General features: G+C 36.9%; 2 protein-coding genes and 1 pseudogene across 2 annotated transcripts; 1 reads left to right on the top strand and 2 right to left on the bottom strand.

Annotated features, from left to right (window-relative positions):
• Positions 1-9,892: 9,892 nt before the first annotated feature.
• LOC131597860 (uncharacterized) lies at positions 9,893-11,098 on the bottom strand (annotated as a pseudogene).
• Positions 11,099-15,373: 4,275 nt separating this feature from the next.
• On the top strand, positions 15,374-23,063 carry LOC131595212 (protein pleiotropic regulatory locus 1). Its single transcript, XM_058867511.1, has 18 exons — positions 15,374-15,523; positions 15,873-16,135; positions 16,225-16,249; positions 16,409-16,511; positions 17,274-17,352; positions 17,933-17,995; positions 18,162-18,246; positions 19,243-19,335; positions 19,816-19,879; positions 19,962-20,047; positions 20,155-20,256; positions 20,406-20,489; positions 20,786-20,846; positions 20,962-21,028; positions 21,163-21,240; positions 22,254-22,318; positions 22,468-22,545; positions 22,672-23,063. Exons 2-18 carry the CDS (start codon positions 16,017-16,019, stop codon positions 22,842-22,844), a joined length of 1,425 nt encoding a protein of 474 aa, XP_058723494.1. The 5' UTR covers positions 15,374-15,523; positions 15,873-16,016; the 3' UTR covers positions 22,845-23,063.
• A 64-nt stretch (positions 23,064-23,127) lies between these two features.
• Positions 23,128-24,477, bottom strand: LOC131597861 (probable 3-ketoacyl-CoA synthase 21). Its single transcript, XM_058870523.1, has one exon. The coding sequence runs from the start codon at positions 24,475-24,477 to the stop codon at positions 23,128-23,130; it is 1,350 nt and encodes a 449-aa protein (XP_058726506.1).
• Positions 24,478-24,688: the final 211 nt, after the last annotated feature.

Consider the following 24,688-nt stretch of genomic DNA (forward strand, 5'->3'; position numbering starts at 1 on the left):
TCTTTGAGAAGAAGTGAGAAGATCTGTAACTAGACCATCTTTGAGACTTGTTACTTGAATTCATAAAAACAGATATGTGACTTGATGTATGATTTCGTCACCTATTAAAATAAAATAAAAAACTGCAGTAACAATTTATGAGTATGGAAGAATATGCAAAAGAATATATGTCATATAAAATCAAATATTTGTTTAGAAATACATCGTTATACTTAATGTGTAATTTTTGTTTGGACCGAATCAACACATAATCCATAGATTAATTTGTTAATATTAATTTAAGAAGACTCATTTAGACTAAAATCAATATTAGAAATCAAACGAAAATGATGTTTTGTCTATGATGTATTTCATCAAATAGTTCAATCGATGTCATTGATACTCAATGATGTGAAATATTTTCATTTTTTTACTAATCACAAAAGTGGCAATTAAGATCTGGAGGTTTCGATTACAGATCTGTTGGTTTTGATTTTAGATCTGGTGATTTTGGTGGTTGTAATTTTAGATCTGGTGGTCTCGTCGAAAGTCATTTTAGATCCGAAAGATGAATAAGAAGAGAAATCTTTGGTGAAAAGTAATGAATAGCAACTGAAAATTAGAAAACGAAAAACTCAGTTAGTTAATCAAACATGCAAAATAAATAAAGGTTTAAATAAGAAACTTTACCCCATTGATGTTGAATGAACTGGTGAAGAAGATGATGTCTCCGTGTAATATCCCATATCGTCTAAGAATGTATATTTATACACTATGAAGGACAAAGAGAAGTTTGTAGAATTAAAGAGATATAGTTAGATTGGAACTACATGGCAAACCGGTAATTTTCATATAGTTGAGGGGTAATATGGTCATTGATCATGACATGAACCACTTAAGGGCTTGTTTGGATACAAACCTCATTCTTATGTGATGCAAAATCAGAATTTTAGAAGAGAGAAAGGAAGAGGAAACGTGAATCTTGGAGAAGAGGAGAGAAGTTCATCATCTTCATCAAGCTCTTGCATGTGTGGGAAGCTTTAACAACCATGGAAGAAGGACCATGATCAAGTGGTAGAGTCATCTTCTTCATCCTTCCAAACTCAGAATCAGTATCATCATCATCTCCATTATTCTACCATGCAAACCAGAATCTCCATGGCATGAGGTGAGTTCTATTAGATAGGAACTTTGGGTAGGAAATTGGGATTTTTGCATGTCAAGGGTTTAGTTGAGATAAACTTGTTGCATGAATAATCAATTGGTGTAAAATGTGTTCTTTTGGTGTCCTTGCATGTTCTGGTATGTCATTACATGTTAGGGTTTCAATTGGGGTGATTTGGGATGCAAAAAGTGGAGTAAAGAACCCAAATTCGTATTCTGCACTGTCAGGTTCGCTACAGCGAACTCTGTGTTCGCTGCAGCGAATGTCTGCAGACTGCACTTTTGTGTTTCACTAAAACGACCATAACTTGAGTTCTACAACTCGAAACGGAATGCCGTCAGAAGCGTTGGAAAGGTCTTTCAGTTCTCTATGTGATATTTCTTAGATAACATGACTTTGATGCATATATAAATTATGGCATATGATTAGGTGTTGCTTGGTTTTAGAATATGCACAATTTAGCCTTGAGTTTATGTCAATGAGATGTTATCCTTGGGTTGAACTTAGACTAGGATGTTACCCTAACTATTAGGTTGTATAATGTTATCCTAAATGAGTGTATGCATGTTTACTATAGCTTATTATTCGATCGTCAATGGCTGCATGTAGAAATTTGGGGCTTGGGGACCCCAAATGCGTTTCTGCATTTTGCTGATTTTGCAGAGTTCGCTGCAGCGAACTTTCATTCGCTGTAGCGAATGGTTCGCTGTAGCGAATGGTGTAGCGAATAAACCTGGGAGTTGAATTGATTTATTCGCTGTAGCGAACTTTCCTTCGCTGTAGCGAATCGGGGCTTCGCTGGAAGTTCGCTGTAGCGAACTAACCTGGATTGAAATAAGTTTGCTTCTGTTTGAGTTCGCTGTAGCGAACAGAAGTTCGCTGTAGCGAACTAGTTTGATGCAGAATTGATATTTCTCCCATTTGAGTGCAGTTTCGTTTCGTATCGGGAACGAAGGCCTGTTATGACTTGTATGGCATTCTAATATGTGTTTTAAGTGTATAAGACCATGATATGACTGAAATCCTTTGGATATGCTTGTATGTTGTGAAATACAAATTGTATGGATTATGTTGTGGCATAATTATTGATGTTTCCACTTGTTCCGGTTGAACACTTGGATGTGATTTCCTATGTGATGGTTGATACTGTGCTGTGTGATCTTGGTGATGTGTGTATGCTTGAATCGGAGTAAGCTTAAGCTACTAGGTGGTAAGGCCTGTTTATGGACTTAGTCCATCATTTACCGTTGCGGTGTGAAGGTGAGGGTCTTGAATGGCGTTTCCCACCTTGATGTGACACACATGCGTGCTCGGTATGTTTATGCACCTGAGCTACCATTGCAATATGAAGGTGAGGGTCTTGAAAGGCGTTTCCCACCTTGATGTAACATATTGGCGTGCTTGGTATGGTGGGGTCGTGATGCCATGTAGGCTACATCACTTCGGACTCACCTCTCGTGGTGCCACGTAGGCAATGCCACTAGGCTTTCGCCCGGTGGGCTTGTACTGTCATGTAGGCGTCTTCGCATTTGGATAACCACCTGCGTATATACATGATTGATGGGGTAGTGACACCACTTAGGAAGTCACTGCGGTAACTCATCACAGATGAGATTGTGTAGCCAAGTAGGTGTAATTCACATGGGATTCATCTGACTCATAGTGCGGTGGTCTTGTGCGAGTCTCTTGACGCGATGTACAGGAGTAACTCACCGAGGGTGTGGTTTGGCAACCTAGGTAGACAGGCAGATTCTACTCCTGGATTCCTCGTACATGGGTACGGGTCTGCATACTTGTTTGTGATGGCGTTGAGCTTGTTGTTGTTGCCTCATTGGATAGTTATGGGACTTCCAATGGTGGTGTTACCTTGTTTGTACTTGTACCCAGCCGTGAGGAAAACCCGGATTCTCGGTGAATCCGTTTGATTGCATGAACCTTGTAGAACTGAGTGAACCCATAAGATAGGGGAACTCACTGAGATTTAGTAATCTCACTCCAATTATATTAATATTTTTCAGGAACAGGTTAGAAGTAAACTGATTGCTTGAAAGATTGCTTTGAAGACTATGGACAAGCAAATGGCAGGAAGACCTCGTCAGATGTTATCTTTCTGCTGTGTATTATTGAAGACAAGTTGATTATATACATTTAGTAGGAAACTTGAATTGTATATGATTTTATATTCTTGTCTTTTTTCGCTTATGTATGTTTCTTGTACCATTTATAACATCACTGCATATTATTCTAGACATATATGTATGAGGTGTTACAGTTGGTATCAGAGCAGGTCGATTCTTGTCCCTGCCATGAGACATCACTAGCAATTCTCTTTTCCCTCACATGTGTGTGTTGCTAGCCCGATTTTTACTATCGTAGTATTCATTCGTTGAGCCTGGCCAGCTCACTGACTGTATATGCGATAGATAAGATCGTGGTAGAGCCACTACGAGGATGCGTAAGATCCGAAACGACTCGAGTTGAAGCAGTCAAAGCCAGTTGAGTAGAAGGGATGATGAGATTGTCCTCCATAAGAGGAGTGTTTGTCGAGGAACCTTGGACAACCCAACTATCGTAGTAAGGTTTGAGATGATTGGAAGTTCTAAGATTTTGATTGGACGGAGTGGACCTTCTCTGGATTCTTGTAGTGATGGGGGCAATTCACGTAGCGACTGAGTAGGAATGGAGTAAGTGAATTCTTTGATAAAGCTCAACTTATAAATTTGTTGCTCGATCATGGTGTCAGTAGCATACATGGACGGAGAAACGATTGAAGGGATGATGAGATTGTCCTCCATAAGAGGAGTGTTTGTCGAGGAACCTTGGACAACCCAACTATCGTAGTAAGGTTTGAGATGATTGGAAGTTCTAAGATTTTGATTGGACGGAGTGGACCTTCTCCGGATTCTTGTAGTGATGGGGGCAATTCACGTAGCGACTGAGTAGGAATGGAGTAAGTGAATTCTTTGATAAAGCTCAACTTATAAATTTGTTGCTCGATCATGGTGTCAGTAGCATACATGGATGGAGAAACGATTGAATGGAAGACTTTTGGGAGTTTGGACAGAGATGTTGGATCTTTTAGTTACTCTGTCCTAGGCAGTACTGGGATGGATAAGGTGCTACACTCTGACTCGTTCTGGTGTAACCCAAGTAGTAGGTACTTACCCATTGAAGGACTGATCGAACAAGTGGAAGTGGTGACCTCCAATTGGGAAAATTTCTTAGATGTCTGTTTTGGTGGAAGGAGATATTGCATCTCTATGCTCATTCTGAAATGCGTGAGTCCTAGAACTACGCTAGGTGTTGGGTACTTAGATGGATTGAACTAGTGGTTATCTGCAACATCGGCGGGTTGAACACATTTTGTGATTGTTGTTGTAGCCATGATATTCTGATATGGTGGGAGTTATCTGTAGAAATATTGTGTGTGTCCTGTGTGACTGAGTGCACACCTGGCATAAACCCGAACTGGAATCTTATTAAGTCAGATATAGCTTGTTACGTCTAGAGGAGGTTAACCCTGAACGTGTAACACTCTTAGGTTTCAGCATCCTAAGGAGTGTGACTAGAAGGACTCGAGGAGCAATTACCCCAGTGGGAGACCTGTCCAAGAATTGTCGACCGTGGCGATAGGATACGAATGGAGATCGTTATACACTACTGGGTAAGTTACTTGATTGCATGACCTCGGAGTTGGACCACCATGTTAGTACTACCAGACAAGTATAACGCCACAGTGTCGCTGTCGCGCACAGGATGCGTGAGTCATCTTTTCCATAGATATGGGGCAATGTTAATCTGAAACTCGAGGTAGGATCTTGATTTGGTACTCGTAAGCCACGAACCCGAAACTCTCATAAGGTAGGTGGGATAAGGATCCATATGTCGTGCTCAATGATTCAGGATTATGCGAGCGGATGATAATGAGGTGGATTTGATTCTAATGCTACGCTTATGAGGAGACCTTGGGTGGTCGTGGTCACGTGAGAATTTTAGGTTTCTACATTGTGGATGAAGTGTATCTTGGATTAGCTCGATGTGGGGGTATACCTAGAGGATTATCTGTAGATCCTCAGTGATGTGGACAATGCCGAACTTGGATAAGTAGAGGTACATCGGTTTTGGGAGCGTCGTGGAATTTTAAACAGGAATGTCTGAGGCACGGAGTATGATCTCTTGTTTTGTGACTAAACATTTGCAGTTAGAAATGTTGCATTGGGATAGCGCAACCAAAGAAGTCAGCTTTGTGTTAGCTTTAGAGACAAAAAGGCTTTAGACGACTACGTGATTGAATTGCGACTAAGAAGAGGTTATTACATAAATCAAGTCGCGTGAGTTATTAGAAGTATTGTCACACCAACAGTATGAAGTCGTATGGTTGGGAAGAGTTACCGTGGCAGCTGTGAGGTTTGGATATCGGTAAGATAAGGAAAACTCGTACTCAGAGAAAATATTTGGATTTGAGAGTTCTTGAACCAAGGCATGTTGACCGGGTTGTGTTCGAATGAACCTAATCCAGAATAATGGAAGATTTGGTGACTTGATTTTTGGGATCACTCAACCTTAGGGAGTAGTGGGCGATGGGTGTGTTTAAGATTCTGGCGTGTGGTGTATTTTGACGAGTGCCGAGGAGGAACTGTTGCTACTAAGAGACTAAGTATGGTGTAATAAAGGAACCAAGTGGACGATGGACAAAGTGTAAGTCAGAGGATTGTAAGAAGTGTATGACAGGTGGAGATCAGAGTAGCGCAACAGATAGGAAAGACCAGGTGATTATGTAGTGGGTATGGACGAACTACTTGTAGGATTTGTGTTGGGATAGAGATATCTTCCTAAGAGAATTCACTAGAGTAATGTTTTGGTTTGTTTCTATCTCTCAGTGATCTGCCACAATCTTGAGAGGTAATGTTGATGGATCGACTTAGAGGAGGCTTCATGATTGATGTGTGATCAGATGTTCCCCTGGTCGACGATCTGACTTGTGAGTATTGTGACCATTGAAATGATGAAGCCAAGTAAAGGATGCCACTTGACGGAGACTCGTTGGGGATATGTCTTTTGCACTTATGAGCGTGCGTGAAAACTTGGATGATGGTTGTAGGACTGCTGTTAGAGTTTACCCCTTTGTCAGTGGAACTTTATGGGAAATTGTCGGATATCAAGGTTGTAGTTGCAGGATTGTACACCCTTGTGGCTTGCAGTTGCAGTCGTGTCGTCTAAGGTTGAACCAAGGATTGAAGTAAAAAATTTGTCGTACCGAGACAGTAGACTTAGAGCAAGTCAATTTGAGCATCTGGGAATTAGAATTCGGGAATAAGGAACTCAACAAGTACTACGTGACACCTTATGGATTCGTTTGGAAGTGAATCTAGAATGTCGTCATTAGAAAGAGACAATATTGCAGGAATGTATGGACTCGAGATGATGAATGAGGCTAAGGGAAGGAAGTGTAAATTTTGTGACTTAAGTTGAGTAGGATTGGGCTTAGCAGACATTTCAGATGAGAATTGTCCAACTGGATGAATTACCAAGAATCTTAAAGCTACGCAGACTCGGTGCGAGAAGTAAGGTTGTGAACCTTGGAGGGATCATTCTGAAGTATGTTGATGCGGGGTATCATAAGAGATATGTTGTATGTGGGCTACAGTCCCAGTCAAGAGTGTTTGGACACAAGTGTATAGATGAGTTGTGTTTCTTGGGTGGAATGACTTTCAATGGAAGTCGTGAGGTTTATCCAAGGGAGGAATATGTAAGGAACGTTCATCCCCTCGTTGAAAGAAGATGGGAGAAGCTTGTTATCATGGTGATTGGAAGGAATTCGAGGGCGAATTCTATTTAAGGGGGGGAGAATGTAATATCCCATATCGTCTAAGAATGTATATTTATACACTATGAAGGACAAAGAGAAGTTTGTAGAATTAAAGAGATATAGTTAGATTGGAACTACATGGCAAACCGGTAATTTTCATATAGTTGAGGGGTAATATGGTCATTGATCATGACATGAACCACTTAAGGGCTTGTTTGGATACAAACCTCATTCTTATGTGATGCAAAATCAGAATTTTAGAAGAGAGAAAGGAAGAGGAAACGTGAATCTTGGAGAAGAGGAGAGAAGTTCATCATCTTCATCAAGCTCTTGCATGTGTGGGAAGCTTTAACAACCATGGAAGAAGGACCATGATCAAGTGGTAGAGTCATCTTCTTCATCCTTCCAAACTCAGAATCAGTATCATCATCATCTCCATTATTCTACCATGCAAACCAGAATCTCCATGGCATGAGGTGAGTTCCATTAGATAGGAACTTTGGGTAGGAAATTGGGATTTTTGCATGTCAAGGGTTTAGTTGAGATAAACTTGTTGCATGAATAATCAATTGGTGTAAAATGTGTTCTTTTGGTGTCCTTGCATGTTCTGGTATGTCATTACATGTTAGGGTTTCAATTGGGGTGATTTGGGATGCAAAAAGTGGAGTAAAGAACCCAAATTCGTATTCTGCACTGTCAGGTTCGCTACAGCGAACTCTGTGTTCGCTGCAGCGAATGTCTGCAGACTGCACTTTTGTGTTTCACTAAAACGACCATAACTTGAGTTCTACAACTCGAAACGGAATGCCGTCAGAAGCGTTGGAAAGGTCTTTCAGTTCTCTATGTGATATTGCTTAGATAACATGACTTTGATGCATATATAAATTATGGCATATGATTAGGTGTTGCTTGGTTTTAGAATATGCACAATTTAGCCTTGAGTTTATGTCAATGAGATGTTATCCTTGGGTTGAACTTAGACTAGGATGTTACCCTAACTATTAGGTTGTATAATGTTATCCTAAATGAGTGTATGCATATTTACTATAGCTTATTATTCGATCGTCAATGGCTGCATGTAGAAATTTGGGGCTTGGGGACCCCAAATGCGTTTCTGCATTTTGCTGATTTTGCAGAGTTCGCTGTAGCGAATGGTTCGCTGTAGCGAATGGTGTAGCGAATAAACCTGGGAGTTGAATTGATTTATTCGCTGTAGCGATCTTTCCTTCGCTGTAGCGAATCGGGGCTTCGCTGGAAGTTCGCTGTAGCGAACTAACCTGGATTGAAATAAGTTTGCTTCTGTTTGAGTTCGCTGTAGCGAACAGAAGTTCGCTGTAGCGAACTAGTCTGATGCAGAATTGATATTTCTCCCATTTGAGTGCAGTTTCGTTTCGTATCGGGAACGAAGGCCTGTTATGACTTGTATGGCATTCTAATATGTGTTTTAAGTGTATAAGACCATGATATGACTGAAATCCTTTGGATATGCTTGTATGTTGTGAAATACAAATTGTATGGATTATATTGTGGCATAATTATTGATGTTTCCACTTGTTCCGGTTGAACACTTGGATGTGATTTCCTATGTGATGGTTGATACTGTGCTGTGTGATCTTGGTGATGTGTGTATGCTTGAATCGGAGTAAGCTTAAGCTACTAGGTGGTAAGGCCTGTTTATGGACTTAGTCCATCATTTACCGTTGCGGTGTGAAGGTGAGGGTCTTGAATGGCGTTTCCCACCTTGATGTGACACACATGCGTGCTCGGTATGTTTATGCACCTGAGCTACCATTGCAATATGAAGGTGAGGGTCTTGAAAGGCGTTTCCCACCTTGATGTAACATATTGGCGTGCTTGGTATGGTGGGGTCGTGATGTCATGTAGGCTACATCACTTCGGACTCACCTCTCGTGGTGCCACGTAGGCAATGCCACTAGGCTTTCGCCCGGTGGGCTTGTACTGTCATGTAGGCGTCTTCGCATTTGGATAACCACCTGCGTATATACATGATTGATGGGGTAGTGACACCACTTAGGAAGTCACTGCGGTAACTCATCACAGATGAGATTGTGTAGCCAAGTAGGTGTAATTCACATGGGATTCATCTGACTCATAGTGCGGTGGTCTTGTGCGAGTCTCTTGACGCGATGTACAGGAGTAACTCACCGAGGGTGTGGTTTGGCAACCTAGGTAGACAGGCAGATTCTACTCCTGGATTCCTCGTACATGGGTACGGGTCTGCATACTTGTTTGTGATGGCGTTGAGCTTGTTGTTGTTGCCTCATTGGATAGTTATGGGACTTCCAATGGTGGTGTTACCTTGTTTGTACTTGTACCCAGCCGTGAGGAAAACCCGGATTCTCGGTGAATCCGTTTGATTGCATGAACCTTGTAGAACTGAGTGAACCCATAAGATAGGGGAACTCACTGAGATTTAGTAATCTCACTCCAATTATATTAATATTTTTCAGGAACAGGTTAGAAGTAAACTGATTGCTTGAAAGATTGCTTTGAAGACTATGGACAAGCAAATGGCAGGAAGACCTCGTCAGATGTTATCTTTCCGCTGTGTATTATTGAAGACAAGTTGATTATATACATTTAGTAGGAAACTTGAATTGTATATGATTTTATATTCTTGTCTTTTTTCGCTTATGTATGTTTCTTGTACCATTTATAACATCACTGCATATTATTCTAGACATATATGTATGAGGTGTTACAGTTGGTATCAGAGCAGGTCGATTCTTGTCCCTGCCATGAGACATCACTAGCAATTCTCTTTTCCCTCACATGTGTGTGTTGCTAGCCCGATTTTTACTATCGTAGTATTCATTCGTTGAGCCTGGCCAGCTCACTGACTGTATATGCGATAGATAAGATCGTGGTAGAGCCACTACGAGGATGCGTAAGATCCGAAACGACTCGAGTTGAAACAGTCAAAGCCAGTTGAGTAGAAGGGATGATGAGATTGTCCTCCATAAGAGGAGTGTTTGTCGAGGAACCTTGGACAACCCAACTATCGTAGTAAGGTTTGAGATGATTGGAAGTTCTAAGATTTTGATTGGACGGAGTGGACCTTCTCTGGATTCTTGTAGTGATGGGGGCAATTCACGTAGCGACTGAGTAGGAATGGAGTAAGTGAATTCTTTGATAAAGCTCAACTTATAAATTTGTTCCACATCCTTTCTAGCTGATTCTTGGTGTTGTGCAAATAGTTTTCTCTTTTCTCCTTGCGGCATTGAAATGGTCTTGACAAATGTAGCCCACTCAGGATATATACCATCCGCTAAATAATACCCCATATTATATGGAGTTCCATTGATTGTATATTGCACATCAGCAACACGTCCTTCCAAAATATCGTTAAACACATTGGATTGGTTTAGCATATTAATGTCATTGCTTAAACCTGCAATACCAAAAAATGCATGCCAAATCCATAAGTCTTGTGATGCCACTGCTTCAAGCATGATCGTGGGTTTACCATGATCACCTCGACAAAACTGTCCTTTCCATGCAACAAGATAATTATTCCATTCCCAATGCATACAATCAATGGAACCTAGCATGCTTGGAAATCCACGTGACTCCCCCATTTGTAAAAGATGCTCAACATAATTGTTATTAGGCCTTCTCAAATACTCGGCCCCAAATACCTCATTCACGCCCCTTACGAGTCTCAATAAGCACTTAATTGCAATGATTTCACCAATTCGAACATATTCGTCTACATTGTCAGCGGAAGATCCATATGCCAACATACGAATAGCAGAAGTACACTTCTGCAATGGTGAAAGACCCATTTTACCAGTTGCATCGACCCTCATTTGAAAATATTCATCATGATTTCCAAGGGTTTCTACAATTCAAAGAAACAAATGCCTATGCATTCTAAACCTTCTACGGAATTGGGCATCTGTGTATACTGGATTTTCTGAGAAGTAGTCATTGAATAATCGTATATTCCCTTCTTCACGATTCCAATGTATCACTAATCTTCTTTTTTTCTTTGAAGAATTTCCATATTGACGTTCCTTCTCGAGCATTGACAACAATAGTTCTTTATCTGTGTTGTCCATAAGTTCTTCTTCAATCACCTCCCAAAATAGTTTGTTGAGGTTGTATGAATTGTTTGAATCCATTGAAGTGAGAGAAAAGTGATAGAAAAATGATTGAAGAATGAGAGAAGGGTGATAGAAAAAATGATAGAAGAATGAGAGATGGTGGTAGAAAAGTGAGAAAAGAATGAAAGTATATATAAGGCTAGTTTGAATAACGGCTAGTTTGAATAACGGCTAGTTTGAATAACGGCTACTTTGAATAACGGCTAGTTTGAATAACGGCTAGTTTGAATAACGGATAATTTGAATAACGGCTAGTTTGAATAACAACTAGTTTAAATAATATTTAAATACAATAAATACTAGAACGTTGCATCTTATTACAATAGTTGTTGATACATAACAAGTACTACATAATTTTTAAATATAATAAATACTAGAATGTTGCATCTTATTACAATAGGTGTTGATACTACATAATATTTAAATATAATAAATACTAGAACATTGCATATTATTACCATCCATATTTTTCTTTTAGGTTATTACAACGTTTTTCATGAAATTCACGTTGACTATCGTTCACCTTAGAAGTGTCTAACATTATGAATTGCATTGCTTCAAACTCCATCTTTTCCTTGACTAATTTGTTTTCTTCCTCCTTAAGTCGTGCTTCAAACTCCATATTTTCCTTGACTAGTTTGTTTTCTTCCTCCTTAAGTCGTGCTAGGTTTTCCAGTATCAGAAATAACAATAGAAGGAGGTTCAGTTGCATTTGCATTTTCCTTTGCCTTAACTTTTCGTTTTGCCGCCTTTTGTCCCATTGGACCCTCCATTGGAGATGATGAGTTAAACTCATAACTTGAAGGTGTCTCTGAGTATGGCGATGCCGTGTATGCACCGCTAACAGAATTCTTTGTTCTCTTTGAAGAATTTTCGGTGGATGCTCCCATCCATTTAGGTTCATCTTTTAAAAGCCGCCATGCATACTCAAGATTGAATGGTGCACCTTCATCTTGTTCAAAAAAAGCATGTGCATTGACTAAGATATCTTTCTCTGATGCCCCACTTTTTTTTCACGAACAACTTGTTTGTAACACCCAACAAATTTTTGAACAAGGCCATTTATTCGATGCCATCGAGATTTTAATTGGCCTTGTAGCTTTTCTCGTGACTGCCCACGATATTGGTTATAATTATCGGTGATTCTTAACCAAAAGCTATCGACTTTTTGATCAACTCCCACAATTGGATCCTTTGAAATATTGATCCATGATTGCATAAGAAGTGTATCCTCTTCCCTTGTGAATACCTCTCGAGTTTTTTTTTAATAGTACGCCTTTGTTCTTTTTCAATTGTAATATTTTTAATACCAACTTGAGTTGAAAATTGTGGAACTTGGCGTTCAGACATAAACCCATTTGGTGTTTCGGGTTCATGATGAGAAAAATTCATCCCATGAGTATTTATCGTTGGTCTAAAATAAATATTTGGGTTGTTTGGTGGCGGAAAAAATACGGTAGAGTTTGTTGACGGTGAGGGAAATTGAAAATTTTGAGGATTAGAATTTTGCTGATTTTGCATGAGATGGAACATAGATTGTTGAAAATTATATTGATTAGGGTCCATTTGACCTTAACAATAATGATTTGAACAAAGAAGATGAAAAATTTGGTAAAATATATGCTCAATTGAAGGCTAATAAGATGAAATTGTGAGAGAAAAATTTAAAATACTAGGAGTAAGGAATAAATTTGTGTGATAAAATTTGACTAACATTTGCTTCTATTTATAACCAAATAAATTATTAAAATAAAAAAAATTAAAAAAAAAGCCAAAGAGGCGTTGCATAGCACATTATTAAAATTAAAAAAAAAGCAAAAGAGTCGTTGCATAGCACAGTTTCCAACTAATATTAATATTTTACTGTTTCCAACTTATATTAATATTTTATTTAAAATTACCGTTGCGATGCATTTGAACGTTGGCATGCGTGGTGGAACTTTAATTTTACCATTTGCTTCCAGCTGGCGTACGAAACGACAATTGTTTGCCGTTGGAGATGGCCTAAGTTTCTCACTATAATATGTTGTCATCATCTTCATCACTAGAGATGTCAATCGTGATAGAGAATGTTCGAAGGATTCTTTCTTATTCTCCATTTATCCGTCCAATCTTTCCGTCCTCATCCCCGATTTTCATTACAAAAAAAATATTTTTTTCTATCGCCATCCTCACAATTTCCATATAGATCCACAAAGATTAAATCTTCAAAAAATTTATATAATTTTTAGTTAAAACTATGACAATAGTATTTCGTTATATTTTCTTTAAAAAATTCACATATATTTTGCATATTTCTTTTTTAAAAAATAAAAATACATCTTACATTAATAACAAAAAAAAAAACATAAACATTGGTAATTGTTAATATCATTTTCTATATAAAAAAAATTCAACAAAACATGTTGCTATCACGCATAAACATATATTAATTAATCTTAATTTTTAATGTATTAAATTCTTTATTAAAAAAACATATAAAATTATATAATTAAATATTATATATATTGAAAAAACTTAGATATAATTTTTTAGGTGTGGTTTATACTTTTTTTTTAATAAAAATATGACAAGTGAATAATTTTCTCCTACACATATGCAATTTTCTCCTATATTTACTCTTTAAAGTATATTTAAATACATTTGTCATATTTTTATATGAGAATATGAAAATGAATCTGAACCATTAGATTTTAAAATAAATGATGGAGATTATGTGATTAATCTGCGGGGCGGATGATACTTTCTCAATCCTCGCTTCAAAGTGTCATCGGAGGACCTTTTCCCTCCAGTCTCATCCGCGCGGGAGAAAATTTCCTTACTTCAAATCTCCTTACTTCAAAGCTCTAAACAGATAATCTCCATACTTCAAAAAAATCTGGTGCATTTATACCGTGTTTGTTTAAAAATCTATTTTATTTACAGAATTTTTGGAAAATCCGGCAAAATTTTCGGATATATTAAAAGAAGTAGGAAATAATTGAATTTCTTAAAATTTTCGTATAACAAATTTTTAGCCCATTTTGTAAATTTTGGCAGTTCATTCAATATGTTTTCTTTGTGCGCTCATAAGGTGGATGGTTCCTCTATAGATTTTACATTGATTATGGATTGTGAGAGGAGGAAACTACAAGAAGAAGAATTCCTCTAAAAAACTTTTAGTATGAAAGTTAAATATATATATTTAAGCCGAGATTTGTGCCAAGTGATAGCGGTTGGAAGGTGATAGTTAGGAGTGGAATTCACAATCATGAACTAACTACGAATTTAGGTGATCATGACATGTTAGGTCGTTTAAAACATAATGAAATATAGTTTGTGAATGACATGACAAAATACAACACGACTCCAAAGTACATAGTTAATGCTTTTAAAGATAGAGATCTAAAAAATCTAACGAGTGTTACACATGTGTATAAGGCAAGATCTACATACAAAACGAGCAAGAGAGGTCCATTGACTGAAATGCAACATTTGTTGAGTCTAATTCATAATGAGAGATATATGTATTATACCAAAAACACTGACAAATCAAATGTTATTCATATATCTTTTGGACACATCACGTTTAAGTGAAGTTGTTGAACATGTTTCAATTAACGCTGATTTTTTATTATACATACAAAACAAAAAGGTCATAGTTTCCTAATTTCCCCCCCTTTATTTACATTGATGAATGCCATGGAAGTTGTGTTCCTATTATAAAATATTTGCACATACATATATATTTGCATACATTTGTTATTTCGTCAATTTTATTATTTAATGGTTGTATTATTGTATGAATATATTTTTATATGTACGTATATTTTTGTATGAATATTTTACAAAATATTTATTGATTTTATGATATAAAATGATAAATTTAAAATTTAAATATAGAAAACTCTATTTTACAACTAATTACATTTTTAAAATACATCACATTTTAAAAAAAAAGTTTCACTAAGTCACATATATTTTCTTGGAAGAATTTAACCTGTGATCTAAAATTAAAACTTGGTATCCAATATGTTACTTATTTTTTCTAAAGAATTTTTGATATCGGTTTGAGAGATTTAAAATTTGCATTTTGTGTGAATAAATTTTGAAAATGATAGAAACTTTGAGTAAGTTAAAGTCTCTTTTCTTCTATACCCAATTTTTGCTAGTCCATTTTGTGAAACTAATTGGGCTTATGTTCCAAAACTCGGCCCATTAAAACAAAAAGAGTTATTAGGGTTTGGGATTTATAATAGCTTTGTAATATCTACTACGTTAAATTTTGATTCAGGTTTGTCTCGCTTTTTTCATTCTCTTTCAAACTCAAAATACGTTTCTAATATCTACTACGTTATATTTTGATTCAGGTTTGTCTCGCTTTTTTCAAGGCTATTTCACAACAAACCTCAAGATGCAGAACGATGAAGGACAAATCACCGAGCTCTACATTCCTAGGAAGTGGTATATACACTTTGATCATTTTTAGTTCAGTTTTGAAATTTTAGGGTTAGTTTCGTTATTTGTTGTTAGGGTTAGGTTCGTTATTTGTTGTTAGGGTCATGGATTTTGAATCGTGTTTGTGGGCGGTTTAGCAGAAACCTATACTCAACTCAATTGAATTTCTTTGTTTTCGATTGGATTTTAAATAATAAAGAAAAAATGGTACTAATTTGTGTTTTAAGAAAATGCTAAAATAAAAAATACTAATAATTAAATAAAATAATATTTATATTTTTGGGAAACTAAATGCATATGTGTTTAAAAATATATCTTTAAAAGGGAAACTAATAAGGGCCTTATTCACAAACAGAAGCGGAAGATACGCAGCGTTCCGGTTGTAATTGTAACCATCGGAACCAAAACGCAGCGTTTTATTCCATTCCCATTATCACTTCACTGAATCAGCGAGTGTGAAAAAAACCCTAAACCAGAACACATCTTAAACGTCGTCGTAATGGAGGTAGAACCAGTAGAACCACAATCACTGAAGAAGCTAAGCTTCAAATCCCTCAAACGCGCCCTCGACCTCTTCTCCCCCGTTCACCAACAACTCGTTCCTCCCGATCTCCAAAGGTACTTTTTCTCCTCTTCTTTTATCAATTCTCCATCTTTTTATGCATCGTCTAGTTCACTTATGTTTTTCTGTCTTTGTTATCATGCAGCAAGCAAATTCGAATCAGTTACAAGGTTAGTTTCATATTTAGTTTAGTAATCTTAGAGCCATTGATTAAGCGTAGATGTGAATTGTGTACATTTTGGATTTGTATTAGGGTTATCAAGTTTTTTTGTTTGTGGGGTAATTATGAATAGATGCGGTTATGCTAACGTGGTTTGTGATTAAATTAGGTAAATGCTGAGTATGGTGGAATTAAAAACACTACTCAACCTCCCCAGCAGACAAAGGATAGCTCTCAACAAGCAGGGTCTTCTAACGCACTTGCTCTAGCAGGTATGAATATGAATATGATACTTATAATAATAGTTATCGTCTCGGTTTATTGATATGAATTATCTAGCTAGTGGTATAATGATGAATTGACTTGTGGGTTGATATGATACATTGCCGTTATTTTATTGTATCATTATGAGTGTAATATTGAGATAATATTAAGAAAGATCTCGAGATTAACGATTTGGATAAAAGCATGGTCTTCAATAGAACATTATGGTGAAAGTTAATCCATGTAGTCGACTCCACTTAGTAGTATAAAGCTTGTTTGTTGTTGGTTGTTGTTGTATGTAGCCGACCCCACTTAGTAGTATAAAGCTTGTTTGTTGTTGGTTGTTGTTGTATTATGAGTGTAATATTGGTTTTTTGTTGTTTATGGCATCAATGGTTTTTGGCAATAATTTTTGAGAATGCTAACTCTTGTTGTATGTTCCTTTTTTAGATAACTATTGAATTTTGAACTTATATTTTTCTTTTAATATACTATGATGTTATAAGAAAAACGGATTTGGATTTGGGTTTTTGATGTGTCGCCTTGTGGATTATGCCTTTCCTTGTAATTGTTTGTTTTAGGTTGGTTGATTTGATTCTCTTTGAAGTCCTGTCCTATCCCAAGTTTTTTCTCCCTTTTATTTGGAGTTTTGACATGGTATCTTATTTAGTATTTTTCATGTAATTATTCTTTAGAAATTAAGAAGACCTGGGTGTTTGTGCCTAAAATGTTGCTATTGTTTCTTATGCATTAGTGTATTAATATTGTAGGTCCTGGAAATCCAGATCTTCAGAAAGGAGAGCCCCAAAAAGCTTTGGTTGTTGGTCCAGCCATGCCATCCACTTCAACGTAAGAATATATATATATTTTTAAACTTTGTGCATATATGTTGGCTAGTGACAATTTTTACTTGCCAGTAATCTGTTTGAGTCATTGTTGTCAAATATTTGCTTCTTAATTCGACAATTATTATGTTTAAATTCTGATACATTAGCTTCTATAACAGTTAGGATTTGTATCATATGTTGTGCTTGCGAATGAATCACGTGGTGTTCAGCATTCTAAAATATTTTTATGACGAGTGTCTTTGGGTTTCATTATTTTATGAAACTGTTTATGACAAAATTAACAATTGCTAAAGTTGATGGAAGTTTGTGCCATTTTATTTGCAAAAGAAGAAAATAAAAGGATTCCATGCCTTGGGAAGTATTCTGTTGGATTTAACTTTTCTCGTGTTCTGATATTTTTTTCTGTATATTCTTAAATTTTACTACAGTATCTTGAAATTGATTTTCATTACTATTCCGTGCCGTTGTAGAAAGGAAAGCCATAGTTTCGGAATGAAACATAGATTCTGTCACACACATCATGCAATTTTTTTGAAAGGCTGTTAAATACTATTGGTTCTTATGTTTTTGTTTCTTTACAGGAATGGTCTCGGTTCTCAGGGAAAAAGTACAGTAGTTATTCCTTCCTCTGGCTCATCCGAAAGGTTCTGGCTTTCTCTCGATGCCTTTATCTTTTAAGAGCTTATCTCGATCCTCATTAACTTGGTTCTGCACACTGTTTTCTATGATCACTCAACATGAATGTATACAGGATGGATATTCTGTTGGTTTGACCTTTTTGACTAAACTGTTGTAGTTTCTGTATTACAGGAATTTCTCCACATCTGCTTTGATGGAAAGAATGCCAAGTAAATGGCCACGACCTGTGTGGCATGCACCATGGAAAAACTACAGGGTGAGAACTACTTGACCACTTTTTTTAACTACTTAATGATAGAGGGGGGCATTTGGGTTTGTTCTTTTTCACTCTCAGATTCTCTGACCCTAAACAAATGTAGCTGGAGATATCTGGTTCTCTAGCTTGTTGTTTAGCCAAGGAACCTGTTTTTACATTACACAAGGGTTTGTTCTGTTAATCACCAAAATTTTGTGCTCGATAATAACGAAAGATGTCTGTGTTGGTGTCCACTGTGCTGTTAAAAATATATATTTTTTGAAATCTATTTAAAGCAATAGTAGTGCTTTACAGCAAAGAAGAGTGCAACAGACCTCTCTTTGAGAGAGTAGTCGATAGCGGCGCTAACCCACTATAGCGAAGCTGAGGCTGGCCGCTATGGGAAGAGCCTTAGCCATATAGCGGCCCCAATTGGGTAAATAGCGTGTAGCGGGAGCAGAGCGGTTCTTGGTCCACAGCGGTTTTTGTCCCGCTATTCTTTTCCCCTCTGAAAAATCAAAATTACCCCTAATTTTAAACATTAAGGGTAATTTTGGGTTTTTCAATTAAATTTGAGTTGAGACTCAACCCTAACCTTCCTTCACCGACGTTTCTGCACTTCATCCGTTCAAAAGAAAAATCACAAATTCCTCCCTTACCTCTCTCACTTTGTATGTTTATAATTATTATTAATGTAATTTATCCAAAAAATGATCAAATAGCGGCCATACCACTATACTGTCCCTCTATCCCATTTTTGGGGTCGGCTGCTCTGGCTGCTCTCCGGGTTTGACTACTCTGCTGACAGTATGGTTCTACACCATTTCAACTGAAAACTTGGGTATTCATATGCTGATATGATATTGTATCCAGAATAATTGGTTTTTATGTTTGCAAATGTCTTAAAATTTTCATTCTAATCAGGCCTGGCGGACATAATTTTTCTGAAAACCCTTCAAATTATAATACTACTGACAACTTTAGCTGAGAAGTTTAACAATGATTTATTTTCTGTAGGTCATCAGTGGTCACTTAGGATGGGTGAGATCTGTTGCAGTTGATCCCAGTAATACATGGTTTGCCACTGGTTCTGCAGATCGAACTATCAAGGTATTTGATCACAAAATGCATGTCATAGTTGATTGTTATGAAAAGGCATGTTGGTAAAACGGAGAACTTGGTGACCCATGTTGATCTGTTTATTCTGTGGGTTACTTTATTTATTTGTAATTCAATCTAAAACCATTGTCTTTGTAAGTTGTAACTAGTACAGCAATCTGTGCCATACACGGTGTATGTTTTGCTTGTGAACTGCTTCACTATGCTTATGCCTTTTGTTAATTAATTTCTGATTTAAATTTTTAAACTGCTACTTTTTTTGTTAAATATTATCAATTAACTTTCTCTGTGTTTTTTTCTTAGAGTCATCTGGACACCACATGTCAATTGTTTATTAATTATAAATATTGGCTCATTAGTACCATATATTTGCTACTAACTGATTCTAGGAACTTTGAAATAGTTTATTAACTTATTCATGTCGAGTTTTTAAGCTTTGGATGTTTTTTGCTAATTTGTTCATTTGGGCAGATATGGGACCTGGCAAGTGGTGTTCTAAAACTCACATTAACGGGCCACATCGAACAAGTAAGAGGTGAGGAGCCAAGGTATAAATATTCAATAGTGGTAGTAGCTATTGTAAACTGAATTAGTATTAACAATGTGCTTTCTTGCAGGCCTTGCTATTAGCAGCAAACATACGTACATGTTTTCTGCTGGTGACGATAAACAAGTTAAATGTTGGGATCTTGAACAGAATAAGGTCAAATCCCCATTTCAGTATTTGTTTTTCTGGTAAATATTTCAGCAATTTACTGAACTCTATCAAATGTCTAACCCCACTAAATCATGTTATAATATGTTATTTAGGTTATTAGGTCTTATCATGGCCATCTTAGTGGTGTTTATTGCTTGGCTATTCATCCTACAATTGACATTTTGCTGACTGGGGGACGTGATTCTGTCTGCCGGGTATGGACTTTGTTGATATAGTTACTTGATAATATATTTAGATTTAGGTGGAAGCAATGTTTTCTGCTCATTCATTCCATTATTTACTTAAATATATTATAAAGGAAGTAGAATGTGATCATTATGCTTTGATGATACTAAATTTTCAGGTCTGGGACATACGTAGTAAAATGCAGATTCATGCTCTTTCAGGTCATGAGAACACCGTCTGCTCTGTGTTCACGCGGCCAACGGTATGTAGATTCTTCTGTTGTCTATATTTTTTATTTTGACAATCATAATGTTGTACGGTCAGTAGTCTACATGTCCCCAGTTCTGTCCTCTGACATGCCGATATCAGTAAGACTGGCATGTAGGTTATCTTCTGATTGGCTTAGTTCCACTACAAGCTCTTTAATATGATAAATGTGTACACATACTTCAGCATTCAAATTCAGCTTTGAGATATGTCCTAATATAGTTTTAAACTATTATGCCTTCTTTTTTTCCTTACTCTGGGGTCCTTATTCTGGCTCATTTTTGTTAATAGGACCCTCAAGTTGTCACTGGTTCTCATGACTCTACAATCAAGATGTGGGACCTTAGATATGGTAATTTATTGATGAATTTTCATATCTTGTTTTTCTCTGCTTGTGTTGTGATTATATGCACTTGAATGTTCCTGTGCGTGTTTTGTACTCAGTCTTACACAATGTGTTCATGCAGGTAAAACAATGTTAACTCTTACAAACCATAAAAAGTCTGTTCGAGCTATGGCTCCACATCCTAAAGAGTATGTCTTCAATATCAATTGGCTGTTATGTGTAGAATGATTAGCTACTTAACTATGGTTGATTTTCTTAAATATTTAAATTTGTTTTATTTTATTCTGTCTTCTAAGTCTTGCCCCTTCTTTTTTGGCTGCAGGCAAGCTTTTGCATCTGCATCGGCTGATAATATTAAAAAGTTCACCCTTCCAAAAGGAGAATTTTGTCACAATATGCTGTGAGTTCATTAACTTATTCTTATCAAACTTGTGCGATTAGGGGGATCATTAACTATTAGGTTTATCGTTTATGGTAGAGGAGCGAAAAATGAAGGTTGATTGTAATTGTATGGGGGCCATTGATGATTGAATCAAGGTTGTGATACCATTGGGTTTATGGTATAAGAGAGAAAATGAGAGTGAACTGGAATAGTTAACTGTTACTAAAATTCTCAGAATTTAATTTGGGCCTAACTCATCCCTTCAAAACAGTTTTGTAGGGACGAGTTAGGCCCAACTCAAATTCTGAGATGGTATCAGAGCCTATCCTAGATCTATTGTTGGGCTTCCTGCACACGCTCCGGGTTCATTGAGGCCCAAGCGTGAGGGGGTGTGTTGGACTTTACGCCTTAATTGCGGTTTGCCCCCAGTCGCCTTAATTGCGGCACTTTGGCTTGCATCATTGCACCCCTAACGCCTTCATTGTGTTGGCTTTGAAGGGGTAGATTTAGTCCCACGTTGCTTAGAGATATGGCCGCCTGTGTTGTGTTTATGTAAGTGGGGGGCAATCCTCACCCTACAAGCCGGTTTTGTAGGAATGAGTTAGGCCCAACTCAAATTCTGAGAAAAGTGAATCTTAAAAAAAAGATTACAATACAGTCTTGGGTATACATAGAGGCTGGAGACAGTGCAACTGATTTAATGATTAATGTAACTTACTGAACTCTAAGCTTCTAGCATAGAACTGAAATCATGCAAGCTGCAACTAATACAAATGCCAGAAAACAGAGAAGGCAAGATAATAAACGAGATATACTCATAGAAAAAGAATGGTATCAGTTTAGCATCTCCATACTCCACTATTACTAAAGAATCAGATAGTTTCCTGTGAGATAAATCACAAAACCTAGTACAATTTATTTGTTGTCTATAATTAATCTTCATGTTCAAGTTATACTGCTTCAAAGATATCAGTTGGAAAAAGACTGTTTTATAATAACTGACGTGTTTTCATTATTTGCTGTATGTGCAGTTCTCAACAGAAAACTATTATCAATGCAATGGCTGTCAATGAGGAGGGTGTTATGGTTACTGGAGGTATTCGCCTATAACTTAATAAAACTTTGCTGGGGATTGTTTGATAGAGTAAATCAGATAAATATCGTCCCGTTTTTTAGCGATCATGTGATAATCTTGACTTTTCATATGGAATTCAATTTTAAGCTTCTTACTTTTCCCTGTTTCAGGTGACAATGGCAGTATGTGGTTCTGGGATTGGAAGAGTGGTCACAATTTCCAGCAATCTCAAACAATTGTACAACCTGGTATGCATATTTGGCTCCTTTTACATGTTCATTTTGATGCTATAGTTAGTTCTACTACATACACTATGGTTTTGACAATAAATACTCATCTATTTTCATCTTTCCCCAACCTCCCCTCTTATACAGGTTCACTGGACAGTGAGGCTGGTATCTATGCTTTAACCTATGATGTCACCGGTACAAGGCTTATATCATGCGAAGCCGACAAGACCATAAAAATGTGGAAAGAAGATGACAATGCCACTCCAGAAACACACCCCCTTAACTTCAGGCCTCCCAAAGACATTCGTCGATTCTAGTTACACGTGCCTAATTTATTCGCTCAAGTAATGCAACTGACATAGACAAGGGATTTTGATTAGATGTGCTTTTACATGGGGATCTTGATGTACAATTATTTATTCATACTTCTGGAGCAGTTCATATGTAAAACTAAATCTAACAGCTTTGAACAAAAATTAGTACTTACATATTTTAGTTATATTACAATCTAAATGAGATAGGATATTCTGGTTTCACATTTATGCAAGTCAAACAAAGTTCAAGAACAATTAAATGTGTTCATAATTCATATCAAATTGTTCACAAAATATCTACTGGGTATGAGTGTATTGTGTCCCTCCAAGCAGTGGTGATATCAGGCTTAACATCACTTAGACATTTCCATACTGCACTGTTACACTTGAATCCACTTCCAAAGGCAATTTGCCACACCCTATCTCCACATTTCATCCTCCCTTTTGCTTCTATGTAGGACAACTCATACCAAATTGAAGCAGATGAAGTGTTTCCAAATCTATATAAAGTCATTTTTGATGGCTCCACATCCAGTTCTTTTAGCTTCAAGTTTCTTTCAATGGCTTGTATAACAGCTCTTCCTCCTGAATGTATGCAGAAATGCTCAAAAGCCCTGTTAAATTTTGGAGTATATATGCTTGTTCTTCTACTACATAGTTTGTAACAAAGAATCGAAATCACATACAGGAACTGCTCCCTCCATGGCAAAACCAATGGTCCTAATGTACCAATGTTCTTCTTCAACACATCACCACAAACATTAACTATATTCTTTGATATCGATACACCTTCCTTGTTCTCCGAATCCACATTCTGGTAGACACATGCATAAGATTGATCATCATATGCATTGATTGTTCTTACAATATGTTGTAGCTCATATTTCGCCTTATGCTTATCTTGAAGCCTACTAGACATCAATATAGCTGATCCTCCCATTCTGAATAAGCAATTAGTTAGTAGCATAGATGGAACTTTCCCTGTGTACCAATTTAAACTAAGTGTCTCTGTGCTTACTATTAAAGCCATTGAGTTCCTATGAACTCTCAACAAGTCTTTAGCAAGACTAACTGCTATAATTCCAGCACTGCATCCCATACCTGATAAATTGAAGCTCATGATGTCGCTTCTCATCATGAACTTGTTAACCACCATTGAACTAAGAGACGGCGTAGGACAGAAAATGCTACTGTTAGTTATCAAAATATCGATGGATTTCGGGTTGATTTTGTTTTTTGCTAAAAGATCTTTGACTGCTGTAAACATTATTGTTTCAGCTTCTTCGAGTGCAAATGTGAGAGCTTTAACTTTAGGTATTTGAGCAAGAGACGGAGGAATCGACGTTTCATCGCTGAATCCAGATTTCGCACTGATTTTACTTATGAAGTCAACGGCTTCTTGTTCCATTTCATCATAAGCATTATTCTCTTCAAACATTGCTTTAGGTAGTCTATAAGAACTTGGAGGACAATAGCAATTAAAATCTATCAAATAAATGTGTACTTTTCTTCTACATGCAAAGTAAAAGGTTGCTAAACCTATTACCAAAAGTACCATAACAATATGGTTAGATGAAACATCAATGTTCATAAACTTTGTAAGCATTTCCAACGATGAATAAGTGTAAGGTTCCATTTTTGACACAAGTTGAAGTTAATTTGTTTTGGCTAGCATTTTGTGTGTATGTGAGGTTGATATTTTATGTCATATGGTTATATGGAGTTAGAAAAGAGAGTCCAATGGGAAAAGAAAAGAGAAAAACGTGGAAGAAAATGAACATTCTTTTAGTGTTTTCCTAAATAGTAGCACCACACCCTTAAATGTATATTCTCACGCAAAGATTTGT

The sequence above is a fragment of the Vicia villosa genome, linkage group LG4 (assembly GCF_029867415.1).
Source record: "Vicia villosa cultivar HV-30 ecotype Madison, WI linkage group LG4, Vvil1.0, whole genome shotgun sequence".
NCBI lineage: Eukaryota > Viridiplantae > Streptophyta > Magnoliopsida > Fabales > Fabaceae > Vicia > Vicia villosa.